This window comes from Mustela nigripes, chromosome 3, assembly GCF_022355385.1.
Source record: "Mustela nigripes isolate SB6536 chromosome 3, MUSNIG.SB6536, whole genome shotgun sequence".
NCBI classification, from domain to species: domain Eukaryota; kingdom Metazoa; phylum Chordata; class Mammalia; order Carnivora; family Mustelidae; genus Mustela; species Mustela nigripes.
In genome coordinates this window covers 114,417,091-114,439,574 of record NC_081559.1, presented here as the reverse complement: position 1 = coordinate 114,439,574, position 22,484 = coordinate 114,417,091, and the positions used below count along the sequence as shown (strand labels likewise).

Here is a 22,484-nt window from a genome sequence, read left to right as displayed (position 1 = left end):
AGAGACTAGAGAGTTCTAATCATGGAAGAAGTGCAAGGGATGTAAAACATGTACAGGGACTCCTTAGTGAAAAATACTCAGAGTTCCTTTACATGGAAACACCATACAAGACAAGGTAAAACAGAAAGATAGAATTTTAAAAGTAGAAAGAACTTAAGGCCTAACAAATTCAACTCTTTATCAGTAAAAGAAAGTGAGCCAAAGATCCCATGACCCACATAGGCTTTTATCTTTGGCAAAGCTGGGACCAAAACCATCTCCCTTCTAGGACCATGTTTGCATTCAGATGTCATGTAATGTTATTAAATTCACCACTGACATCTATTTATTTCATAAATCCTTTCTGAGTTACCAGGCACTGAGTTACCAGGCACTGACTGGAAATGCTAAGTAAACCCTATGTATTTTTGCAGCACTCTGCTGTTATGATTTACTTATACTTTGTATAATTACAGTTTAACAAGTTACTGGAAGTAAAATTAGAGACAAAGAGAGAAAAGCATATTAAGCCCAGTAGCCAAACATATCATGAAGAATATAGCTGACCCACAAAAAAAGTATTTAGTGTTGTGCACATGTGTTGGGTAGCACAGAAAAGGGGCAGTGGGAAATGAGAATACATCAGGTAGGTTGGGAAGGTGACCAAGAATGCCACACAAGACAGCTTAAAGGTGGTGAACACCTATTCCAAGGACAAGAAGTAGTCAAAAGAAGTATTTTAAAGCAGAAGTGTGAAATGATCAGATTTGCCTTTTAGGATGATGACTCTGATAGGCTGAAAATGAGGAAAGGTCAGTGGCAGGGAGACCAGACAGAAACTGACACAATCATCCAGACATGAGAGAATCTGAGCCTTAACTAGTAGCAGATGGGATAAATGAAGAGATCTGACGTAAGAGACAATTCTTAGGCTGAATCACCAGAATCTATGGGTGAGATGGATTGAAAAAAATGTACAAAAAAGTCTAATTGAAAACTGCTCAATTAATAGACAAAGGAAGGTTAAGTGCTGGGGCGTACTGGGTCTGTGGAACCTGCAGGATTCTTAGGTGCTTGGTGGGGTTGGAGCTGGGTCAAGAAAGGCAGCACGACACATAATTACTTAATCCCCGGCAGTCCTTGGGGAGGCAGCATGGAGATCCTCGATTACCCATCAAGGGCACATAGGACAGGAAGAGGGCCAGGACAGAAGTTTGAGAAACATCTGCTGAAGCTGCACACAAGAGGAGCCAGCAAAGAACCAAGAAGGAAAATGAACATGGGAAGAGGCAAACCAGGAGGGAGCACTGTCCTTAAACCAAGGGTGACCAGCGATGTGAGTGCTGCAAAAAGGTAGCAATTAATGGAAATGAAGCATCACACTGGGAGGAAAAGGGTGTGAAAGTGGGCCTCCTGGCCACTCTTTCAAATCACTATCACACTACAAGAACACAGCTTCCAATTTTCTACAACTTTCCAAGGCATTTTACTAATCCAATAGTTTATTTATTCTGTTTGCAGGCTGAAAAGGTTCCTATTTGATAAGAGAAAAATTTATAACTCCATCTGTTCAGAAAGAAAGGTAGGACTAAGTGATAAGCAGGAGCCTATTCTTAGATCATCTTCTTTTAGTAAGATTCACACGAGCTACCAGATCAGTGCTACCTGTCACTCTTCCTTGACAATCTCTACTGAAAGATGAGGAAAAGACAAATTGGGGCTTATACTTTCAATAGCCTTCTCCAGGCAACAGAATCCCAAGTAGAAAACTATAACCCCTTTGAAAATAAAAATAAGCTGAAGAAATTTGGAAAACTAGATTGGTAGGAAAGGTTAAGATGACACACACAAGATTTCACAGCATGGACAAATGCCAGTGTGATACTGAACTAGGCTTGAGGGAAAAAAGACAGTTGATTCAAGAAAGCCAAAACCCAACAAAACAAACAAACAAAAAAACCTTACCCTGCCAATATCAATATTCCCCTAATGGTTGAAATCAGGGTTTTTAAGATGTAGATAATATTCACCATTGACAAAGTCCCAATAGAACACTGTGAATGTATTTTTATTTATTGAACCACATATGGAATTCAACAAGAAAATGTTTTACCTACTACATATTCATTCAGAATAAGCTAACTGTGCCGTCTTACTTTTGGGCCATTTACAACAGAAAACAGAAAAAAAGATTCTTTTAAACCTCAGGCCTATGAGAAAACAATCTTAAAACTGTAAACTACTATTTTTCTTCTCATACAAAAAGAAATAGAGACAGCACAGATTAAGTAAATCTATAGGGAAACTGAAAGCATCATTGAATTCTGTTATGTCATCAAACCACATTTTCCACATAGAAAAATTCAGAAGAGGGGCGCCTGGGTGGCTCAGTGAGTTAAGGCCTCTGCCTTCAGCTTGGGTCATGATCCCAGGGTCCTGGGATCTAGCCCCCCGCATAGGGCTCTCTGCTGTGCAGGGGGCCTGCTTCTTCCCCTCTCTCTTTCTGCTTGCTTCTCTGCCTACTTGTGATTTCTCTCTCTGTCAAATAAATAAAATATTTTAAAAAAAAAAGAAAAAAGAAAAATTCAGAAGAAATAATTTATTTCTAAGAAATGAAGGTAAAAATAGATGTGCAGAAGCAGCTAAGGTGTGACAGATACATTAGCCAGAGAGCGGAGTTTGGTAGTAAGCATTCCTTCCTCTATTTCTCAGATCCCATCATTAATTTTTTCTTTCTTTCTTTCAGATTTTTATTTATTTGACAGACAGAGATTACAAGTAGGCAGAGGAGACAGGCAGAGAGAAAGGAGGAAGCAAGCTCCCCATCGAGCAGAGAGCCTGATGTGGGGCTCAATCCCAGGACCCTGGGACCATGACCTGAGCCGAAGGCAGAGGCTTTAACCCACTGAGCCACCCAGGCGCCCCCGCCAACATTAATTTTTAATAAAGTTATGAAATAACATTATGAAAGTCAAATATAAAGTCTTTACTCCTCTGTTACCTTGCGCTTAAAATGATCATTGGAAATTATAGTTATTAGGACATAAAATCATAGCTCTAACAGTGGTCAAACTAATACCACAGTTTGTTTTTTGACTTTACTACCTCAGCCTAGAGTATTCATGTGAATTCTTCCTGCAGATAATGGTAAAGAAGGATATTAAATACCATGACTACAGTAAAATGAGGGTAGGGGTAGAAAAGAGAAAAAATAAAGCTTAGAAATGTAATTGACTTTCTGGTTTTAATGGCTAGAGGGAAGCTGGAGATAATCCAGAGATAGCTCCCTTGACCCTAAAGGAAAGGGGAAGTTAAGAAAAGGAACTACAGCAAAACCTCTCCGGCCAAAGTGCAGTTGACCCGCATTGACTAGGTCATAGCAGTGTCCCTTCAATTGAAACCAGGGTGGTAAATAAGGTAGATCAGGGAGTAAAAGAAAAAAAAAAAAATCAAATGGCTTTTTAAAGACTCTGGACTATAAAAATGACAAACCTTCAATCCATGTCATTCTCACTCTGTAAATCTAAATAAACATACATTGTTTTATAAATGTGTCCTATTATGCACCAAATCCCCTATGTCCCTACTGAAACAAAATATTTAAAAGGCATAAAATATTGCTTCAAATCAGACAAATTAAATGAAGAGCTCACCATAGCTCTCTTTCCTAACTTTAAAAACACAGTTGTAGGAGACTTAGATGAAATCATATGTATTTACTAACAATTATTTTTCAACTAAATAAAGGGTTCTTAATTTGCCAATCAGCTTTCTTTGGTAGAAATAATCAACCTAGTATATTCTACCCTAAATTATTCTTTAATTATGAGAAAATATTACAGCAAAGAAATTAGGTAAGCTTTTTAGACACATATCTACACAGGATTCTTGACTGTTCTTCCTACTCATACCACTGTTTCTGTATAGAAAATGTTGGTCCTGACATTCCTTCTTCCTCTCTTGACCATTCAAGTGGTGATTCTGAAAAATGACCCCATTTTCAGGGGCTCCCCAGCCCCAGACGGGTCCCTTGAAAGCAATGAGAAGAGGCACGGGCCATATTTCTGGGTGCCTATTCCCAAAAGGGCCAGTGGGACCCTACTTTGCATGTCCTGCAGCCACTACTCCTCAGCTCAGCCAGAAGTACTATGGGTGCAGTGGGTGGTCCCAGGGCCAGTGTTCTTCCAGTCTCAGCCTTTCTATGCATCAGAAGCACAGAAACGCCTCTATAAGCTTTGTGCAGGTAACAAGGAGAGCAAGAGGAGGAATGCCTAATGGGAACTTGTAGTGTCAGAGATAACAAAACCAAGCCTCTGAGCTTGTTCACAGCTGATCATGCTCAAGGACAACCAACACCTTATACTCTGAATTTTGAAAACCCGTCTCACTGAAAAAACTAGATTCCTTATTGAGTTATTCACCTCCTGATACAATGGCACACATTTTTGTAGTTCATAAGTAAAATCCAGGGTGCTACTTGCTACTTCACATTTTCCTCCCTTCTTCCTTAATTATAAAAGTAATATATTTGGTTTTGATACATTTCTTCTTTTATAAAAGAAATCCAGTCCCAACACCTTTTGCTTTATTTTTAGTTTTTTAGATTTTATTTATTTGAGAGACAGAGAGAGAAAGAGAGCAGCACAAGTAGGGGCAGCAGCAGAGGGAGAGGGAGAAGCAGTCTAGGGAGGGAGCCTGACACAGGGCTTGATCCCAGGACCCTGAGATCATGATCTGAGCCAAAGCCAGACGTTTAACTAACTAAGCCACCCAGGCACGCTCTGAAGAGTTTTAATCAGCTAAACTGTCATTGAAAATAGGAGAGATAAAAAGTTTCCAGGACAAACAAAAACTAAAAGAATTTGCAAACACCAAAACAGTCCTACAGGAAATATTGAAAGAGGTCCTCTAAGCAAAGAAAGGGCCTAAAAGTAACATAGACTAGAAAGGAACAGAGAGAATATACAGTAACAGTCACCTTACAGGCAATACAATGGCACTAAATTCATATCTTCCAATAGTTACCCTGAATGTAAATGGGCTAAATGCCCCAAACAAAAGACAAAGGGTATCATATTGGATAAAAAAACAAGAACCATAGATACGGTGTCTGCAAGAGACTCATTTTAGACCCCAAGACACCTCCAGTTTTAAAATGAGGGGGTGGAAAACAATATATCATGATAATGGACATCAAAAGAAAGCTGGGGTGGCAATCCTTATATCAACAAATTAGATTTTAAGCCAAAGACTATACCAAGAGATGAGGAAAGACACTATATCATACTTAAAGGGTCTGTCCAACAAGAAGATCTACCAATTTTAAATATCTATGCCCCTAATATGGGAGCAGCCAATTATATGAGCCACTAATAACAAAATCAAAGAAACACATCAACAATAATACAGTAATAGTAGGGGACTTTTAACTTTCCCCTCCCTGAAATGGACAGATAATCTACAGAAAAGATCAACAAGGAAATAAAGGCTTTAAATGTTACACTGGACTACATGAACATCACAGATCTAGTCAGAACATTCCATCCAAAAGCAACAGAATACACATTCTTCTCTAGTGCAATGGAACATTCTCCATGTATATATAATATACATAGCAGAATATACATAGCAGTATAGTAGCAGATCACATCCTGGGTCACAAATCAGGTCTCAATCGGTACCAAAAGATTGGGATCATTCCCTGCATATTTTCAAACCACAATGCTTTGAAACTAGAATTCAACCACAAGAGGAAAGTTGGAAAGAACTCATACCCACGGAGGCTAAAGAGCATCCTACTTAAGAATGAATGGGTCAACCAGGCAATTAAAGAAGAATTTAAAAAATTCATGGAAACAAATGAAAATGAAGACAAAACTGTTCAAAATCCTTGGGACACCACAAACGCGGTTCTATGAGGAAAGTATATAGTAATACAAGCCTTTCTCAAGAAACAAGGGTTCAAGTACACAACCTAACCCTACACCTAAGCGAGCTGGAGAAAGAACAGCAAAGTAAGCCTTAAACCCAGCAGGAGAAGAGAAATAATAAAGATGAGAGCAGAAATCAGTGAAATAGAAACCAAAAGAATAGGAGAACAAATCAATGAAACTAGGAGCTGGTTCATTGAAAGAATTAATAAGATGGATAAACCCCTGGCCAGACTTATCGAAAAGGAAAGAGAAAGCACCCAAATTAATAAAACCATGAGTGAAAGAGGAGAGATCACAACCAACACCAAAGAAATACAAACAATTATAAGAACACAGTATGAGCAACCATACGCCAGCAAATTTGACAATCTGGAAGAAATGGATGCATTCCTAGAGACAAATAAACTACCAAAACTGAACCAGGAAGAAACAGAAAACCTGAACAGACCCATAACCAGTAAGGAGATCAAAGCAATCATCAAAAGTCTCTGAACAAACAAGAGCCCAGGGCCAGATGGCTTCCCAGGGGAATTCTACCAAAACATTTAAAGAATTAATACCTATTCTCCTGAAACTGTTCCAAAAACAAGAAATGAAAGGAAAATGGAAGTATAATGTCTATGTTACCTAAAGCAATATACACATTTACACACCCTGCTCAACAGGGAATCTGCTTCTCTCTCTCCCTCTGCCTCTCTCTCTGACTTGTTCTCTTTCTCTCCAATAAATAAATAAAACCTTTTTAAAAAAATCAAAAATAGAAATACCATAAGATCCACCAATTCTACTTCTGGGTATTGATTCAAAGAAAGTGAAAACACTAACTTGAAAAGATATCTGCATGTCCATGTTCATAGCAGAATTATTTACAACAGCAAAGATATGGAAACTACCTAATTGTCCATCAGTAGATGAATGGATGAAGAAAATGTGGTATATGTGTATGTATATATATACATGCATACACACACACACACTGGAATGACTTTATATATATAGTAAAAATGGAATACTAATGGAATACTATTCAGTTATAAAAAGGAAATATCTTGTCATTTGTGACAGCACAGATGGACCCTGAGGGCATTATGCTAAGTGAAATAAGTCAAAGAAAGAAAAATATTATATGACCTCACTAATATGTGGAATCCAAAAAAAATAAAAACAAAAAAACAAAAAATACCCAAATTTACAGAGGAAGAGATCAGATTTGTGGTTACCAGAGTTGGAGGGGAGCAAACATATGCATGCGGACACATGAGTGTGCATGCACACGTGTGTGTGTGTGTGTGTGTGTGTGAGGGGAGCAGGATGAAGATTATCAAAAGGTATAAACTTCTAGTTATAAGATATATAAGTACTAGGGATGTAACCTACAGAAATGACTAATGCTAAAACAGTAAATCCTAATAGTTTTCATCATAAGAAAAAAAAGTTGTTTTTTTTCCTTTATTTTTATACCTATATAAGATGATAGATATCAACTGAACTTATTGTGAAATTGTTTTATGATATTTGTATTACAAATATTTATGATGTATACCTTACATTTATATATTGCTTTTCTCAATGAAACTGGGGAAAAAATAGAAATGGGAAAAAACTGGGCTCTTCTAAATCTCAAACAAAATACAACTTTTCTGGCAAAAATTAATAAAGACCAAAACCTCTAATGTTCCATAATTAGTTAGTCATCTTCCTTTGATGACTAGAACACAGACAGAGGCTGTTAAGTACCCACTATAAATCTGAAGTTCTCTTCCACGGCCTGTCTAGTATACTGCCCACCCTCACCCCTTCACAAATCTTTTACTATGACAACCTTTACCTATATTCTTTCTCTGCTTATCATCTAACCACTAAAATAGAAATTTTGTTAAGTGCAGTGACCAGATCTTGCTTACTCATAGTATACAGTGTTTGGTATACTGTACTCCCTCAATAAACACTTGTTGAATTAATAAATAAACAATTATCTGTCTAGCTTCTTATCCGTGACCCTCTCCTGCAACCATCCATCTCTCAGAGATTCTAAGCACCAGTAAAGCAGGAGTATGGGAAAAGAAAATGTATTCATATAACTAAAACCAAAACAGAAATATAGGTTCAGGGGTGCCTGGGTGGCTTATTCGTCAGTTAAGTAACTGCGCTGGACTCGGTTATGATCCCAGGGTCCTGGGATAGAGCCCTGCATCAGGCTCTCTATTGCACAGGGAGCCTATTTCTCCCTCTCCCTCTGCCTGATGCTCCCCAGTTTGTGCTTTCTCTCTCTGTCAAATAATAAAATCTTTAGGAAAAAAAAAAAAAAAGGAAACGAAGAAATACAGGCACAAAAATTTTTCCTCTGCATAAATGATGCACAAGACAATTTTATAGAAAAAGACACTAAATATTACTTAGTTATCTTCTACAATACAACTTAAAGGAAAATCAATGTTTTCAATTAGCTAATTGAAGTGATCTTAAACAACCAAAAAAGCTCCCCAAAACAAAAAAAACCACCCCACATTGCTTGGTTAACAATAGGCAGTGAAAAACAGAATTTAAAAGGGTAGTGATCCTGTCTCCCATCCCCAAACCAGCGTTCTTCATTTAACAAACAATTTCTGATTCTATGGACACGATAGAACATTCTGGGTACTTTTATGATCTGGAAGGCATAGTGCAGCTTTGAACGGTTCTAGAGATGACTGGTAACATGAAGAAGTGTGTAGGCACTGCCTCACTAAGTGCCTGGCAGGAAGGAGTATTCAGTGGGACTCATCACTTCTATTTTCTGTATCAATCTGAACTCCTATTTGCATTATCTCTAAAAACTTTCAAGTCTGGTATCCAGAAATCCAAAAAGAAATAACAAATGGCAGAGTTCCCCCTAAATTCAGACACTGTTCTCTGGAGGAGAAAAGAACAACAAATAAAAACAAAAATCCCATGGGTGCCTGGGTGGTTCAGTGGGTTAAGCAACTGCTGTCCATTCAGGTCATGATCCTAGAGTCTCGAGATCAAGTCCCACACTGGGCTCCCTGCTAACAGGAGTCCGCTTCTTCCTCTAACCCTCCCCTCTCTCATCCCCTCTCAAATAAATAAAAAACAAAAACCCCATAAAAAAAAAACAACAACAACACAAAAAAACCTTTGAAGGTTTGAAGGGGACATGTGTAATAAAATGTGGCACCTAGAAAAACAATAAGGCAGTGAACATAATTTTGTAAAAATCATGGTGGGAAAATTAAGGAAATAATTATTCTTAATGCAAAGAAACTAGGAAATTAAAAATATAAGAGAAATGAAAAAATAAGAACTCCTGAAATTTGAACATATTTACTTTAAGCAGATATACTAATAGTGAACAGTTATCTAATAGATTCTGACAATTGAATAACTGTGAATTTTAAGGAGACTCAGTACCACGTCTAGGTGACTAACATGGGCATTCTACCAATAACTGGGGAGAGGTCCAAAGAGGCTGGCTAGTGTTCTAAGTGGAAAGCAAGGTTTCCCTGGTGGCAGTATCAAGATCCTGCCAAGAGCAGCAGGGGAGAAAGGGTTACAGGAGTTACAATATTTTGTGGCAAAATTTCAGCTGACCATGACCTAGTGGCAAAAGGCAAGAAAATATAAAAATGGTAATATAAAAACTATTAAATACTAATGCCAATATGAATAACTAAGTTCATTCTTTGCTCTTGTAATACTAACCTAAGCTCAAGACAACTTATATATTATGTTTGAAACACATACACATGCATAGAAAACCTACATGATTTTTACTTCTCAGGCATACTGAAGGGTGTTCCAAAGTGAGAACTCACACACACATGCTTAGTGACTACTCTCAACATATCTGATAGCCACAAGGTGAGGAAAAAGAAAATTCAGAGAGAATTCTGCTTTGGACACCAGTAAATGTTACTGCACTTCACTAATTTTACTTGTTTCTTCCCTCCCTCCCACCATAATCTTTCTCAAATTCAGAGTGAACTTTTCAGAACAAAAATCTCCTAGTGAAAAATAATTTATCTGAAGAACATTTGTTTGTTTGTTTCACTTACCTTTTTCCTCCCACTCTCTTCCTAAGTAATAATAGGTTTTGTCCATTTAAGAATATCCTTAACTATTTCTAGTTTTAAAAACTTAGATAACATAACATGAAAATATTTGTTATGCTCTTACTAAACACAGGCTGAACAAGGCCTGTTCATGTCATGCCATAGGTATATATTTCAGCACCTCCCTGGATCTGTCTTCCAACAATCTACCTAGAAGGAGATGGTCTATGATCACAGGCCACTGACAGCCTGATGCAAATCTGGCTCTGCTACCTACTGGCCAGAGACACAGGGCTGTGCCTGTCTACATTCTCTTCATCTTTATTTTTTTATTCTTATTTATTTATTTTTAAAGATTTTATTTATTTGACAGGGAGAGATACAGTGAGAGAGGGAATAGAAGCAGGGGGAGTGGGAGAGGGAGAAGCAGGCTTTTGGCAGAGCAGGGAACCTGAAGTGAGGCTTTGATTCCATGACCCTGGGATCATGACCTGAACCGAAGGCACCCTCTTAACAGCTAAGCCACCCAGCGTCCCTCTTCATCTATAAATAGTATTATAAGACCTAACTGGAAGGTTATAATGAGGATTAAATGTGCTAGCAAACACATGAAATGCTTTGGATATCACATAATAAAAATGGGCCATCACAAAGCAGTGTTAGAAAACTGTTTCCTTTCAAAGAGAAGAAAAATAGAAAGGTTCCGGAAGAGAAATCTAGGAAATATTTTTCTTCTGCCTCTATAATCATCTATTCTTTCTTCCACAGCCACATTTCAAAATGCATATTTCTAAGGCATCACTTTGGAAGGTGGGCCAGGGATGAGGATGGCAAAATAAATAGAGGGGAGTAAAGAAGTTCAAACATCCTGTTATAAAATAGTAAGTCATGGAAATGAAAAGTACAGCACAAGGAATATAGTTAGTTAGTAGTTAACAATACAATGTAGTAACACTATATGGTAACAGACTGCAACTATACTTATGGTGAACACTGACTAATGTATAGAACTGTCAAATCATTATGTTGTACACCTGAAAGTGATATAACATATGTTAATTACACTTTAGTAAATGTTAAGAAAATGCTATCATGGCCTCCAGGCCCTGAGTAGTCAGGCCTCTGGCCCTATCTTCTCTGCCTGTCAACTCACACACCCATCTACACTAGTATTCATATGTAGCACATACACTTCTCTCTGTTCTTTAACCAACCTCAGTCCCTCCTTAATGATCACAAAAACAACAAAAATCAAACCAGCCAAGGAAACAGTGCACATTAAATAATTTACTGAAGTTTGAAGAACTCTGAGATATGTCTTTTATACTGAAATGTACTCAAAGATACAAACACAGAAACAAAACTGATTATTAAATGGTGTAAGTGGGAGTTAAAAAGCAGCCCAAAAAAGTAAGCTATACATGAGGGAAGAAAAGAAAAAATAAAATCCCCAAAGCAAAGGTGTTAAAGAAATTTTTATGTTGTGTTAGAATTATTTACTGAAATATTTGATATTAACATGTAATGTCTTATAAAACTAGACATGCAGTTACTAGAACAACTGGTAATTACTCCCCTGATCATTTATATCAGAAAAAGAAAAACCTATTTTCACTCAAAAACTTGTACACTAATGTTCATAGCACCTTTACTTGTTATAGCACAAATTTGGAAATGATCAAAATGTCCTTCAGCATGTGCATAGTTAAACAAACTGGTACATCCATATCATGGATTACTATTCACCAATAAAAGGAAGTTAACTACTGATATATATACAAACTTGGATAAATCGTTTTTTTTTTTTTTTAAGATTTTATTTATTTATTTGACAGATGGAGATCACAGAGAAGCAGGCAGAGAGAGAGGAAGCAGGCTCCCTGCTGAGCAGAGAGCCGATGCGGGGCTCGATCCCAGGACCCTGGGATCATGACCTGAGCCAAAGGCAGAGGCTTTTACCCACTGAGCCACCCAGGCACCCCGAAAAACTTGGATAAATCTTGAGGGAATTACGCTGAGTGAAAAAAGTCAATCCCGAAAAGTTATACACCATGTTACTCCATTTACATAACATTTTGAGATGACAGAACTACAAAACTGGTGAGCAGATTAGTGGTGCAAGCTGTTAGAGAGGAGGGTAGGAAAGAGGTGGCTGTGGCTGTAAAAGGGTAACACGAGGTGATGGACTGATGTGTATCCAGCCTGGTGGTGGGCACCTGAACCTATACATGATAAAAATTACACTGAAAACAATAAAATAAAAAATTTAAAAAATTACACAAACAAAACACACACACAAACTCACATTTATAGGTAAAATTGGTAGAATTTGAATAAATTCAGTGAATTCTATCCTGGATTCATATCCTGGTTGTGCTACCATAGTATAGTTAAAAAAGAGATGTCATCATTGGGGGACAGCAGGTGAAGGGCACAGAAAATCATTCTGTATTGTTTCTGACAACTGCATGAGTTACATGTCAATCTACAGGTATCTCAAAATAAAATGTTTTCGAAAAAGGCAGAGAGATGTGTTGGAGACATTCACTCAAACATTTCCAATCAATAAGGAAGTTCACAACCCTTTTCACTATGGATTAATTAGATAATACTTTTTAAAGGGGAACATAAAGGCCTCAAGTAAGTAATTACAATCTACACATTGATTTTGTAAACCTTTACTTCTCATGTCTGAAGGAAATAAAGATAGACCAAGTGAGATATGTTTTACTTAATATCTAACCAAAACCCAAGATGTGGTTCATAAAATTACCACTAATTCCTAGATTTTGAAGTAAACTCATTAGAAGAAGGGAAAGTCAAGCCCAATATATCTACCAGTTCAGTCAAAATTAACCCAAGATAAATGAAACAAGATGGGATTGGGAGGGAGACAAACCATAAGTGACTCTTAATCTCACAAAACAAACTGAGGGTTACTGGGGGGAGGGGGATTGGGAGAGGGGGGTGGTGTTATGGACATTGGGGAGGGTATGTGCTTTGGTGAGTGCTGTGAAGTGTGTAAACCTGGCGATTCACAGACCTGTACCCCTGGGGATAAAAATATATGTATATAAAAAAAAATTAACCTAAGATGATGAGGCACCTGGATGGCTCAGTCACTCAGCATCTGCCTTGGCTCAGGTCATGATCTCAGGTCATGATCAAGCCGTGCATCCGGTTTCTTGCTCAGCAGGAAGCCTGCTTCTCCTTCTCCCACTCCCCTTGCTTGTGTTCACTGTCTCACTGTTAGAGATCTCTCTGTCAAATAAATAAATAAAATCTTAAAAAAAAAAAAATTAACCTAAGATGAACAATCCACTTCCGTGTGTAAGAAAGAAATGGAACTCTTGACTTTAATACCTTATAAATCCAAAGGTACATCCAAACCCTGCAGAAGAGGAGGAAAAGCTGATTTTAGTTGCTTCTGAACTATTAGATCTGGTATGAAAATTGACCTCAGAATAATGTAGTGTTTCTTTATTTTCACCATCTATTGACTGTTGACTTTGTCCTTCAGCTGTATGGCTTCCATGAAGTAATTAGCTTCCATGAAGCCAATTTATTGTTAGCACAAGCTCAATAGTTGAGGTACTACTATTACACTCACTTATGATAAGGAAATTTAGAGGCTCAGAGAGTTTAGATTAACAATATAGATATTTTAATAACTCCACCATTGAATCTCAGCTATTACTAAATTTTCACTTTTGGAATTGGGGTAGAAGGAGCTACCTCTACTTAATATTTATAAATTTTTCTTTTTATTTATTTTTTTAATTTACTCAGTATGTAGAAATAAGTAGAAATAAGAAAATAAAAATTTGTAAAGTGAAAGAAAAAATTTCTGCTACGCCACAAAGTAAACAAAACAGTGAAATCTTCTTCCTAATACATGTTTACAGTAGTAAGTTATATTAAAAGGAATGAGAAAAATAGGATGATGTATTATAAGACACCAAGAAGAAGATCTAATCGACCTGAAAAATAAGAAATTCACCTAGAAGAAAGAAAAAATAAAATCCAAATCTAAAAAATGTTCAGACTTGTAAAAGAAAAATCTATTGAAGGGGTGCCTGGCTGACTCAGTTGGTAGAGCACATGACTCTAGATCTCAGGGTTAGTTTGAGCCTCAGGTTGCACATGGAACGTAGTTAAAAAACAAAAGAAAGTAAAATCTATTGGAGATAAGCACATTCCTATACCAAAGTAATGGAGTCATTGTTGACTCTGTCGTTTTGTTTTATTTTGCTTTTGTCTTTTCTTTATGGCATAATTTATATACCCTCTATCCCCAAATTGTAAGGAAATTATAAGGGACATTCCAGATAAGCTATCTGGTGCTTATGAGCCAAATAAAAGGTCATATTTCTCCCCTTCATTTCAGGCACACGGTCACACTTATTTGATTTGGTATTTTTCTTATTCCAACTTCCAGAAAACTCTCTCCACTCTGTGCTTAACAATTTGGTCAATTCACTGTAATAAAACTGGACAACAATGTAGAATGACTTCTAGTATATATTAACATGAATAATTAAGAAGTCAATCTGCCACCTCCCTTTCCAATCACAAGATTTTAGGGTATCCTATACAAGATTCATTATTTATAACCTTCAAATTTATGTCCTAAGCTCCTTAAAACAGCACTGTCCCAAGAATGTGATATGGACCTACACACTGAAAAACTTCTTTTTCCCCAAACAACATCACATGGTATCAGTATTTCTAATTCTGCTTGTTCCTTAATCACTTGCTTTCTTAAATCCTTTCTCTAGCCCAAAAGATCATCTAATGAAGGCCTACACAGATTAATGAATAAGAACATGTACTACAGAGATAACCTCAAACCTGGACTTACTCATCTATACCATATATTCATTTGATCTACAGCTTTTTTTCTTTTAATTTAATTTATTTATTTGCGAGAGAGATGGGGGGCGAGCAGGGGGAACAGTGAAGGGAGAGAGAGAAGCAGTCTCTCTACTGATCTGGGAGCCTGATGTGGGGATAGATCCCAGGACCCTGGGATCCTGATCTAAGAAGGCAGATGCTTAACCAACTGAACCACCCAGGTGCCCCAACCTACAGCTTTTTCAGCTGGAAACTAACAAAAGCAAATTGAATCTTAGAGCATTATTTTGCATACTAAATGCTTCAATACGTAGTACACCCTCAGCATTATACCCTGCCATACAGTAAACCTCCAAACATGATACGACAATGAGAAGGACAATGTTGAAGGAGAAAAGAAAACAGAAGCTATTTTTCTCCAATTATTTCTTAGGAATTTATGGTTCAAATAAAGTTTGTCCAAGTCTTCCTCTCCAATAATAAACAGCAACTTACAATATTACAAGCCTATAAAGACGATAAAATTCAGGACAGATACCATACTGGAGACACAGAGTCCAATCTAGGGTATTTGTTTATTCCTCAATGTACTATCAAGAACAAATTAGTAGAGGAGTGAAAAAATTATTTTTATGAGGCAGAATGTGATCACATTCCCACAGAAAGAGCATGACATAGGCAGTCAGGTCGTTAGGGTTCTAGCCCTGTTTCTTCCTTTAATTTCAATAATCAAAGCAAGTCACTTCCCTCTTCTAGGTCACATACTCTCTCCATCCCTCAAAGAGGAGTTGATACTATAAGATCTTTAAGAACCTTCAAGAATTAACATTCTACTTTTTTGTGAGGGAAAGGAAAAAAGGGTGTGTCATGAACACTAATGTAGCATACAGATGGTACTCCCAATGTTCGACCTTTTAAGTGTGCAGTGGCCAGACTTACAAGGAAAAGCTAGCTATCCTATTTACTCTCTTTGCCATCCTCTTCTTGTCCTCCATTCTTCCCATACTGTATTTTACCATCTTGTGGCTCATTACCCCATCTCAAACTCTCAATACAAAGCTGGTTTATATCATTAAGAAATAAAAGTTGCTTCATTGAAATCTAGTAATTTAAATATAAAATCCACTCAAAAAGAAACCCAAACTTACTATTCTCTTATATGATTACTTCAAAGGAAGGGAGGAAAAAGCAGAACAAGGACAAAGAGTTAGTTTGAGAACTTAGGTGGCAATGCCATATTCTAGTTCAAGCAAAATAAAAGAAATTTTTAATGCATAGAACCCCTAACTAATTCAAAATGACACAAAGTTAAACAGAACTAGTTAGAGGTGGAGGTGAATAGACTATAGGAGAAAGTGATCACTCCAACTCAAGGACATTTATATTTGAGAGGTTAAGTATGTATAATGTAGTATTTATGAATAGGAGAACATGAAAGAGCACTAAAAGGAGATAGCATAATATATTATTAAACCACAAATGGTACATGTTAATTTTTATTAAATATGTCTTAAAAGAAAAAGATCACAAGTTAATCATGGGGCTAGTATAGTGCTATTTATTATATTCTACCTCAACACTAATTAGTTCAAGGAGGGATACACGTCTCAGCAGATCAGTGAAAACCACTTCAGAATTTCTGGTAAAATATTGGAAAAGAAATCATTCTTTATATTGGACTTGAAGTGTGAGCTACCACATGGAAAAGACCTGACAACATTTTGAAACCAATATGCCCGAAGCATGAAATCTTCTCCCTGTGGCTTTCACATATAAACACTATTAAATTCTTTTTTGTGCTTATTCCAGAGTATTACTGACTTCCCTGAGTAATACAACTTGTCGACCTTTACATATGCTTGACTTTCTGACTAATCAAATGAGTTGTAAAGATGATTTTTAAATATAATCCTTGTTTTAAAAAAATGGCAAGATACAGAGTAATAAATGTAACAACAGGCTGATCTCTGGCACCATGTAACAAAAAATATATTCTTGGGTCATATGTATCAGGTCATCCTGATACTTATTATAATACTCTAATACAAGAATATGAAAGAGAAAAGAGGGTTGCTAAAAGGTAGCTAGAAATGATTTTTATTTTGTTTTAAGATTTATTTATTTGTTTGAGAGAGAGAGAGCACAAGTGAGTAGAATAGGGTCAGAAAGAGAAAATATCCAAGCAGACTACTGCTGAGCATGGAGTCTAATGTGGTACTGGATCTCACCACCCTTGAGATCAGGGCTTAGGCCAAAACCAAGAGTCAGGCACTTGACCAACTAAGCCATTTTATTTTTATTTATTAAAAATGTTTTATTAAAATTCTGCACAGCAAAGGAAACAGTCAAAAAAACAAAGGGGCAACCCACGGAATGGGAGAAGATATTTGCAAATGACAGTACAGACAAAAGGTTGATATCCCGGATCTATAATGAACTCCTCAAACTTAACACACACAAGACAGGCAATCATATAAAAAAATGGGCAGAAGATATAACAGACACTTCTCCAATGAAGACATACAAATGGCTATCAGACACATGAAAAAATATTCATCATCACTAGCCCTCATGGAGATTCAAATTAAAACCACATTGAGATATCACCTTACACCAGTTAGAATGGCCAAAATTAGCAAGACAGGAAACAACATGTGTTGGAGGGGATGTGGAGAAAGGGAAACCCTCTTACACCGTTGGTGGGAATGGAGGTTGGTGCAGCCTCTTTGGAGAACAGTGTGGAGATTCCTCAAGAAATTAAAAATACAGCTTCCCTATGACCCTACAATTGCACTACTGGGTATTTACCCCAAAGATACGATGTAGTGAAAAGAAGAGCCATCTGTACCCCAATGTTTATAGCAGCAATGGCCACGGTCGCCAAACTGTGGAAAGAACCGAGATGCCCTTCAACGGATGAATGGATAAGGAAGATGTGGTCCATATACACTATGGAGTATTATGCTTCCATCAGAAAGGATGAATACCCAACTTTTGTAGCAACATGGATGGGACTAGAAGAGATTATGCTGAGTGAAATAAGTCAAGCAGAGAGAGTCAATTATCATATGGTTTCACCTATTTGTGGAGCATAACAAATAGCATGGAGGACATGGGGAGTTAGAGAGGAGAAGGCAGTTGGGGTAAATTGGAAGGGGAGGTGAATCATGAGAGACTATGGACTCTGAAAAATAATCTGAGGGGTTTGAAATGGTGGGGGGGGGGGGGGAGGTTGGGGTACCAGGTGGTAGTTATTATAGAGGGCCCAGATTGCATGGAGCACTAGGTGTGGTGAAAAAATAATGAATACTGTTATGCTGAAAATAAATAAATTTAATTTAAAAAATTTTATTAAAAATTTAAAATGTTTTATTAAAAATAAGATAGGCACACCTATTTTATTTTTATGATTTTAAAATTTTAAGTAATCTCTATACCCAACATGGGCTCAAACTCACAACCCTGAGATCAAGAGTCAGAGCCAGGTACCAGGTGGGAAGTATTTTAAAGATAATAAATGAGATCAGAATTACAAAAGTCTTCCAGAGAAATGCTCAAGAGTTGACAACATACTGGTTGAGTATTCGATCTAGTACTCTTGTTCTAATTTGCATGTTAACATTTGCCAGAATAACCTTTGAGCCCATTAAAATACACATGCCAAGGTTCCCCATGGAGAGAAAACTATTAATAGATCTGGAATAGATGACCATGCCCACCCACCTCTGCCCCACCTCCTGATGGAGAGACCAATCAGAACGAAACCACGAAAAAGAACACAGTCTCACCAGAAAAGGAAGGTTTTCTAGGTATATGAAATATTTTTAATATGAAACAATTTGTTAGGAAATAAGGGTTTGTAGTCACTTGTTGGTAGTAGCAACTTTCAAAGTGTATCTTGCAACTCATTAGAAGAGACCCACACCAATTTAGTGAGACTACGATTATGGTAAAAATAAAAGAGAATGAAGAGTATATCATACCTACTAAGGTTAGTATTGTTTATAAAATGTTTGTTTCAGGGTGTGTGTGTGTGTGTGTGTGTGTGTGCAAGCGCATGTAAGTCATGTGTGAACTGGGAGAAAATATAAGATGTATTTCTTACTAGGGGTTGTGGTCACAAAAGTCTAAAAGCTACTGGCTTTCAGATATAGCAAAAGACACAAAAAAGAAAGACATAATACAGAACCCTCCAAGTCAGATCAATAATAAGTCTTCTATTGAACTGTGAGAAATTCTATACGGAGGGATCAGTAGACCCTATAAAAATGGACTCATCTTTCAGAACAATATCTAAGACCTAAAGGACACCTGGAGAAAAAGAAAACATCATGAAAATAATAATGACCAAATTTACATATCTTAATGAAAAATACTTTTAATTGGCACATTCTTTACCCACAGTCTCAGATGTCAGTGCAGACCTTACCTGAAAGGGTCTTTTGGTAAGAAACACATTGATGTCTCCACAAAGAAATGGCAGATCTCTCCCGATTCTGCAGGCCATTTAGTCTTTCTGCTAGCCCGCCGCTGTTTAATGAATAATAGTATATTAAGTTAGTTAAAAGAGAAGTTTCAGAATAGTTGGAACATTTATATTTCATACTCTCCCACCAGAGACAAATAGATAAAACAGCAATTCTAACCTATCTGGCATTACATGGTCTTCTTAGTGGCCCACACCTCCAAGATCAGTAATCTTTCTTAAGATTTCTTAGAAGCTCAGTTTCTTGATTTTTAGAAATACAAGCTACTCTCAGATCAGTGTGACTTCCTTTCTATTCTTTCCTAGTTTATTAATCTCATAAGCATATACTGATCACTTCTTGTTCTACCTAGCAAAGTACTAGATGCCAGGAATGTAAAGAAGGCAATGAGCCAAGCTTTGGGGGAGCCTCACAATCTGCTCATCTCACAATCTGACAAAACATATAAATTAAAGTGTGGTCAGAATTGTAGTCAAGAATAAAACTTCCAAAAAAAAAAAAAAAAGAATAAAACCAGTAAACTGCTGATAGGCAGAATATTAAATAAGAAAACTTGGGTATGGGCTTATTATTTGGACCACAGAGACAACACAGTATTAATCACAAGCACACAGCAAGGATACCAACATTATAAAAATAAAAAAAATATTAAAAACTTCCATGTATGGCAGGAAGAGAATTCATAAAATGAATATGCTTCACAAAAACCCTTAACCATCAATGAATAATATGTATATCATACTATTACATATTATTACATTAATATATCAATTATATTATTATACTAATATTTATATACCATACTATATACATTATATATTATAATTATACACTGTTACATAATCATTACATTGTTATATATTATATGATATAATAAATGTAATGTAGTAAGTATATTTTATATTAACACAATACAAGGCTTTTTATTAACATAATTAAATCATATATAATATGAATATTCATTGATATATATTATAAACATATAAACAAATATATGCAAACATTTGGATTCAGTAAACTATCTAGGGTCATAGAAGTCAGCAGCTTCAAACACATCTGTGCTCTCAAGAGAAGTCAGGATCAGTTGTTAACCACCATTATGACCACATGCTACATATTTTTATCAGTATATTATCTCATACAATCATGTACCCAGATCATTTCAAACACAGATAATGTACTGAAGATAGACAGGTAAAAGAGATCATTTTATAGATATAATTAGATCATTTTATTCTAATAATATACCTTTATTAAGAAAGAACAAATATCAATAGATACCAAATAGATGATTAAAAATCAGAGCTTAGAGAGAGGTTAAGTATATTCTACAATAGCTAGCTAGACGAAATAAATTGTTGAAACCAGAAAAGACATCATAATGCCCAGTATTTAAACCTTCAAGAAATAGTAGTCATTGGTGTTACTGATTTTATTATGATTTTTAGTTTGCAACCTATGCTCTTTCCACTGAAATGACTGAAAGATCTTATTTTTTAAAATTTTTTATTTCTATTCAGCATAACAGTATTCATTGTTTTTGCACCACACCCAGTGCTCCATGCAATTCCTGCCCTCTCCAAAACCCACCACCTGGTTCCCCCAACCTCCCACCCCCCACCCCTTCAAAACCCTCAGATTGTTTTTCAGAGTCCATAGTCTCTCATGGTTCACCTCCCCTTCCAATTTCCCTCAACTCCCTTCTCCTCTCTAACTCCCCTGTCCTCCATGCTATTTGTTATGCTCCACAAATAGGTGAAACCATATGATAATTGACTCTCTCTGCTTGACTTATTTCACTCAGCATCATCTCTTCCAGGCCCATCCATGTTGCTATAAAAGTTGGGTATTCATCCTTTCTGATGGAAACATAATACTCCATAGTGTATATGGACCACATCTTCCTTATCCATTCATCCGTTGAAGGGCATCTCGGTTCTTTCCACAGTTTGGCGACCGTGGCCATTGCTGCTATAAACATTGGGGTACAGATGGCTCTTCTTTTCACTACATCGTATCTTTGGGGTAAATACCCAGTAGTGCAATTGTAGGGTCATAGGGAAGCTGTATTTTTAATTTCTTGAGGAATCTCCACACTGTTCTCCAAAGAGGCTGCACCAACTTGCATTCCCCTCCAACGGTGTAAGAGGGTTTCCCTTTCTCCACATCCCCTCCAACACATGTTGTTTCCTGTCTTGCTAATTTTGGCCATTCTAAGTGGTATAAAGTGGTATCTCAATGTGGTTTTAATTTGAATCTCCCTGATGGCTAATGATGATAAACATTTCTTCATGTATCTGACAGCCATTTTTTTTTTTCTTAAAGATTTTATTTATTTGAGAGAGAGAGAGAGAGTGTGAGCATGAAAGGGGCAAGGGGCAGAGGGAGAAGCCGGCTCCCTGAAGAGCAGAGGGCCTGATGTGGGACTTGATCCTGGGACTCCAGGATCATGACCTGAGCCGAAGGCAGTTGCTTAACCAACTGAGCCACCCAGGTGCCCTCTGATAGCCATTTGTATGTCTTCATTGGAGAAGTGTCTGTTCATATCTTCTGCCCATTTTTTTATATGATTGTCTGTTTTGCGTGTGTTGAGTTTGAGGAGTTCTTTATAGATCTTGGATATCAACCTTTTGTCTGTACTGTCATTTGCAAGTATCTTTTCCCATTCCATGCGTTGCCTCTTTGTTTTGTTGACTGTTTCCTTTGCTGTGCAGAAGCTTTTGATTTTGATGAAGTCCCAAAAGTTCATTTTCACTTTTGTTTCCTTTGCCTTTGGAGACATATCTTGAAAGAAGTTGCTGTGGCTGATATCAAAGAGGTTGAAGCAGTGATCAAAAACCTCCCAAAAAACAAGAGCCCAGGACCTGATGGATTCCTGGGGGTATTCTACCAAACTTTCAAAGAAGAAATAATACCTATTCTCCTGAAGCTGTTTCAAAAAATTGAAGCAGAAGGAAAATTTCCAGACTCTTTCTATGAAGCCAGCATTACCCTGATCCCCAAACCAGGCAAAGACCCTACCAAAAAGGAGAATTTCAGACCAATATCACTGATGAATATGGATGCTAAGATTCTCAACAAGATCCTAGCACACAGGATCCAACAGCACATTAAAAAGATTATCCACCATGACCAGGTGGGATTCATTCCTGGGCTACAAGGATGGTTCAACATTCGCAAAT

At 36.9% G+C, this 22,484-nt stretch overlaps 1 protein-coding gene across 5 annotated transcripts in view; it reads right to left on the bottom strand.

Moving 5' to 3' along the window:
* SPIDR (scaffold protein involved in DNA repair) overlaps positions 1–22,484 on the bottom strand; it is a 590,033-nt gene that overhangs the window by 334,693 nt on the left and 232,856 nt on the right. For all 5 annotated transcript variants that reach the window (XM_059394553.1, XM_059394557.1, XM_059394556.1 and 2 more), the window contains one exon: positions 19,245–19,345. In XM_059394553.1, the coding sequence (XP_059250536.1) occupies positions 19,245–19,345 (101 nt within the window). The remainder of the gene's footprint in view (positions 1–19,244; positions 19,346–22,484) is intronic.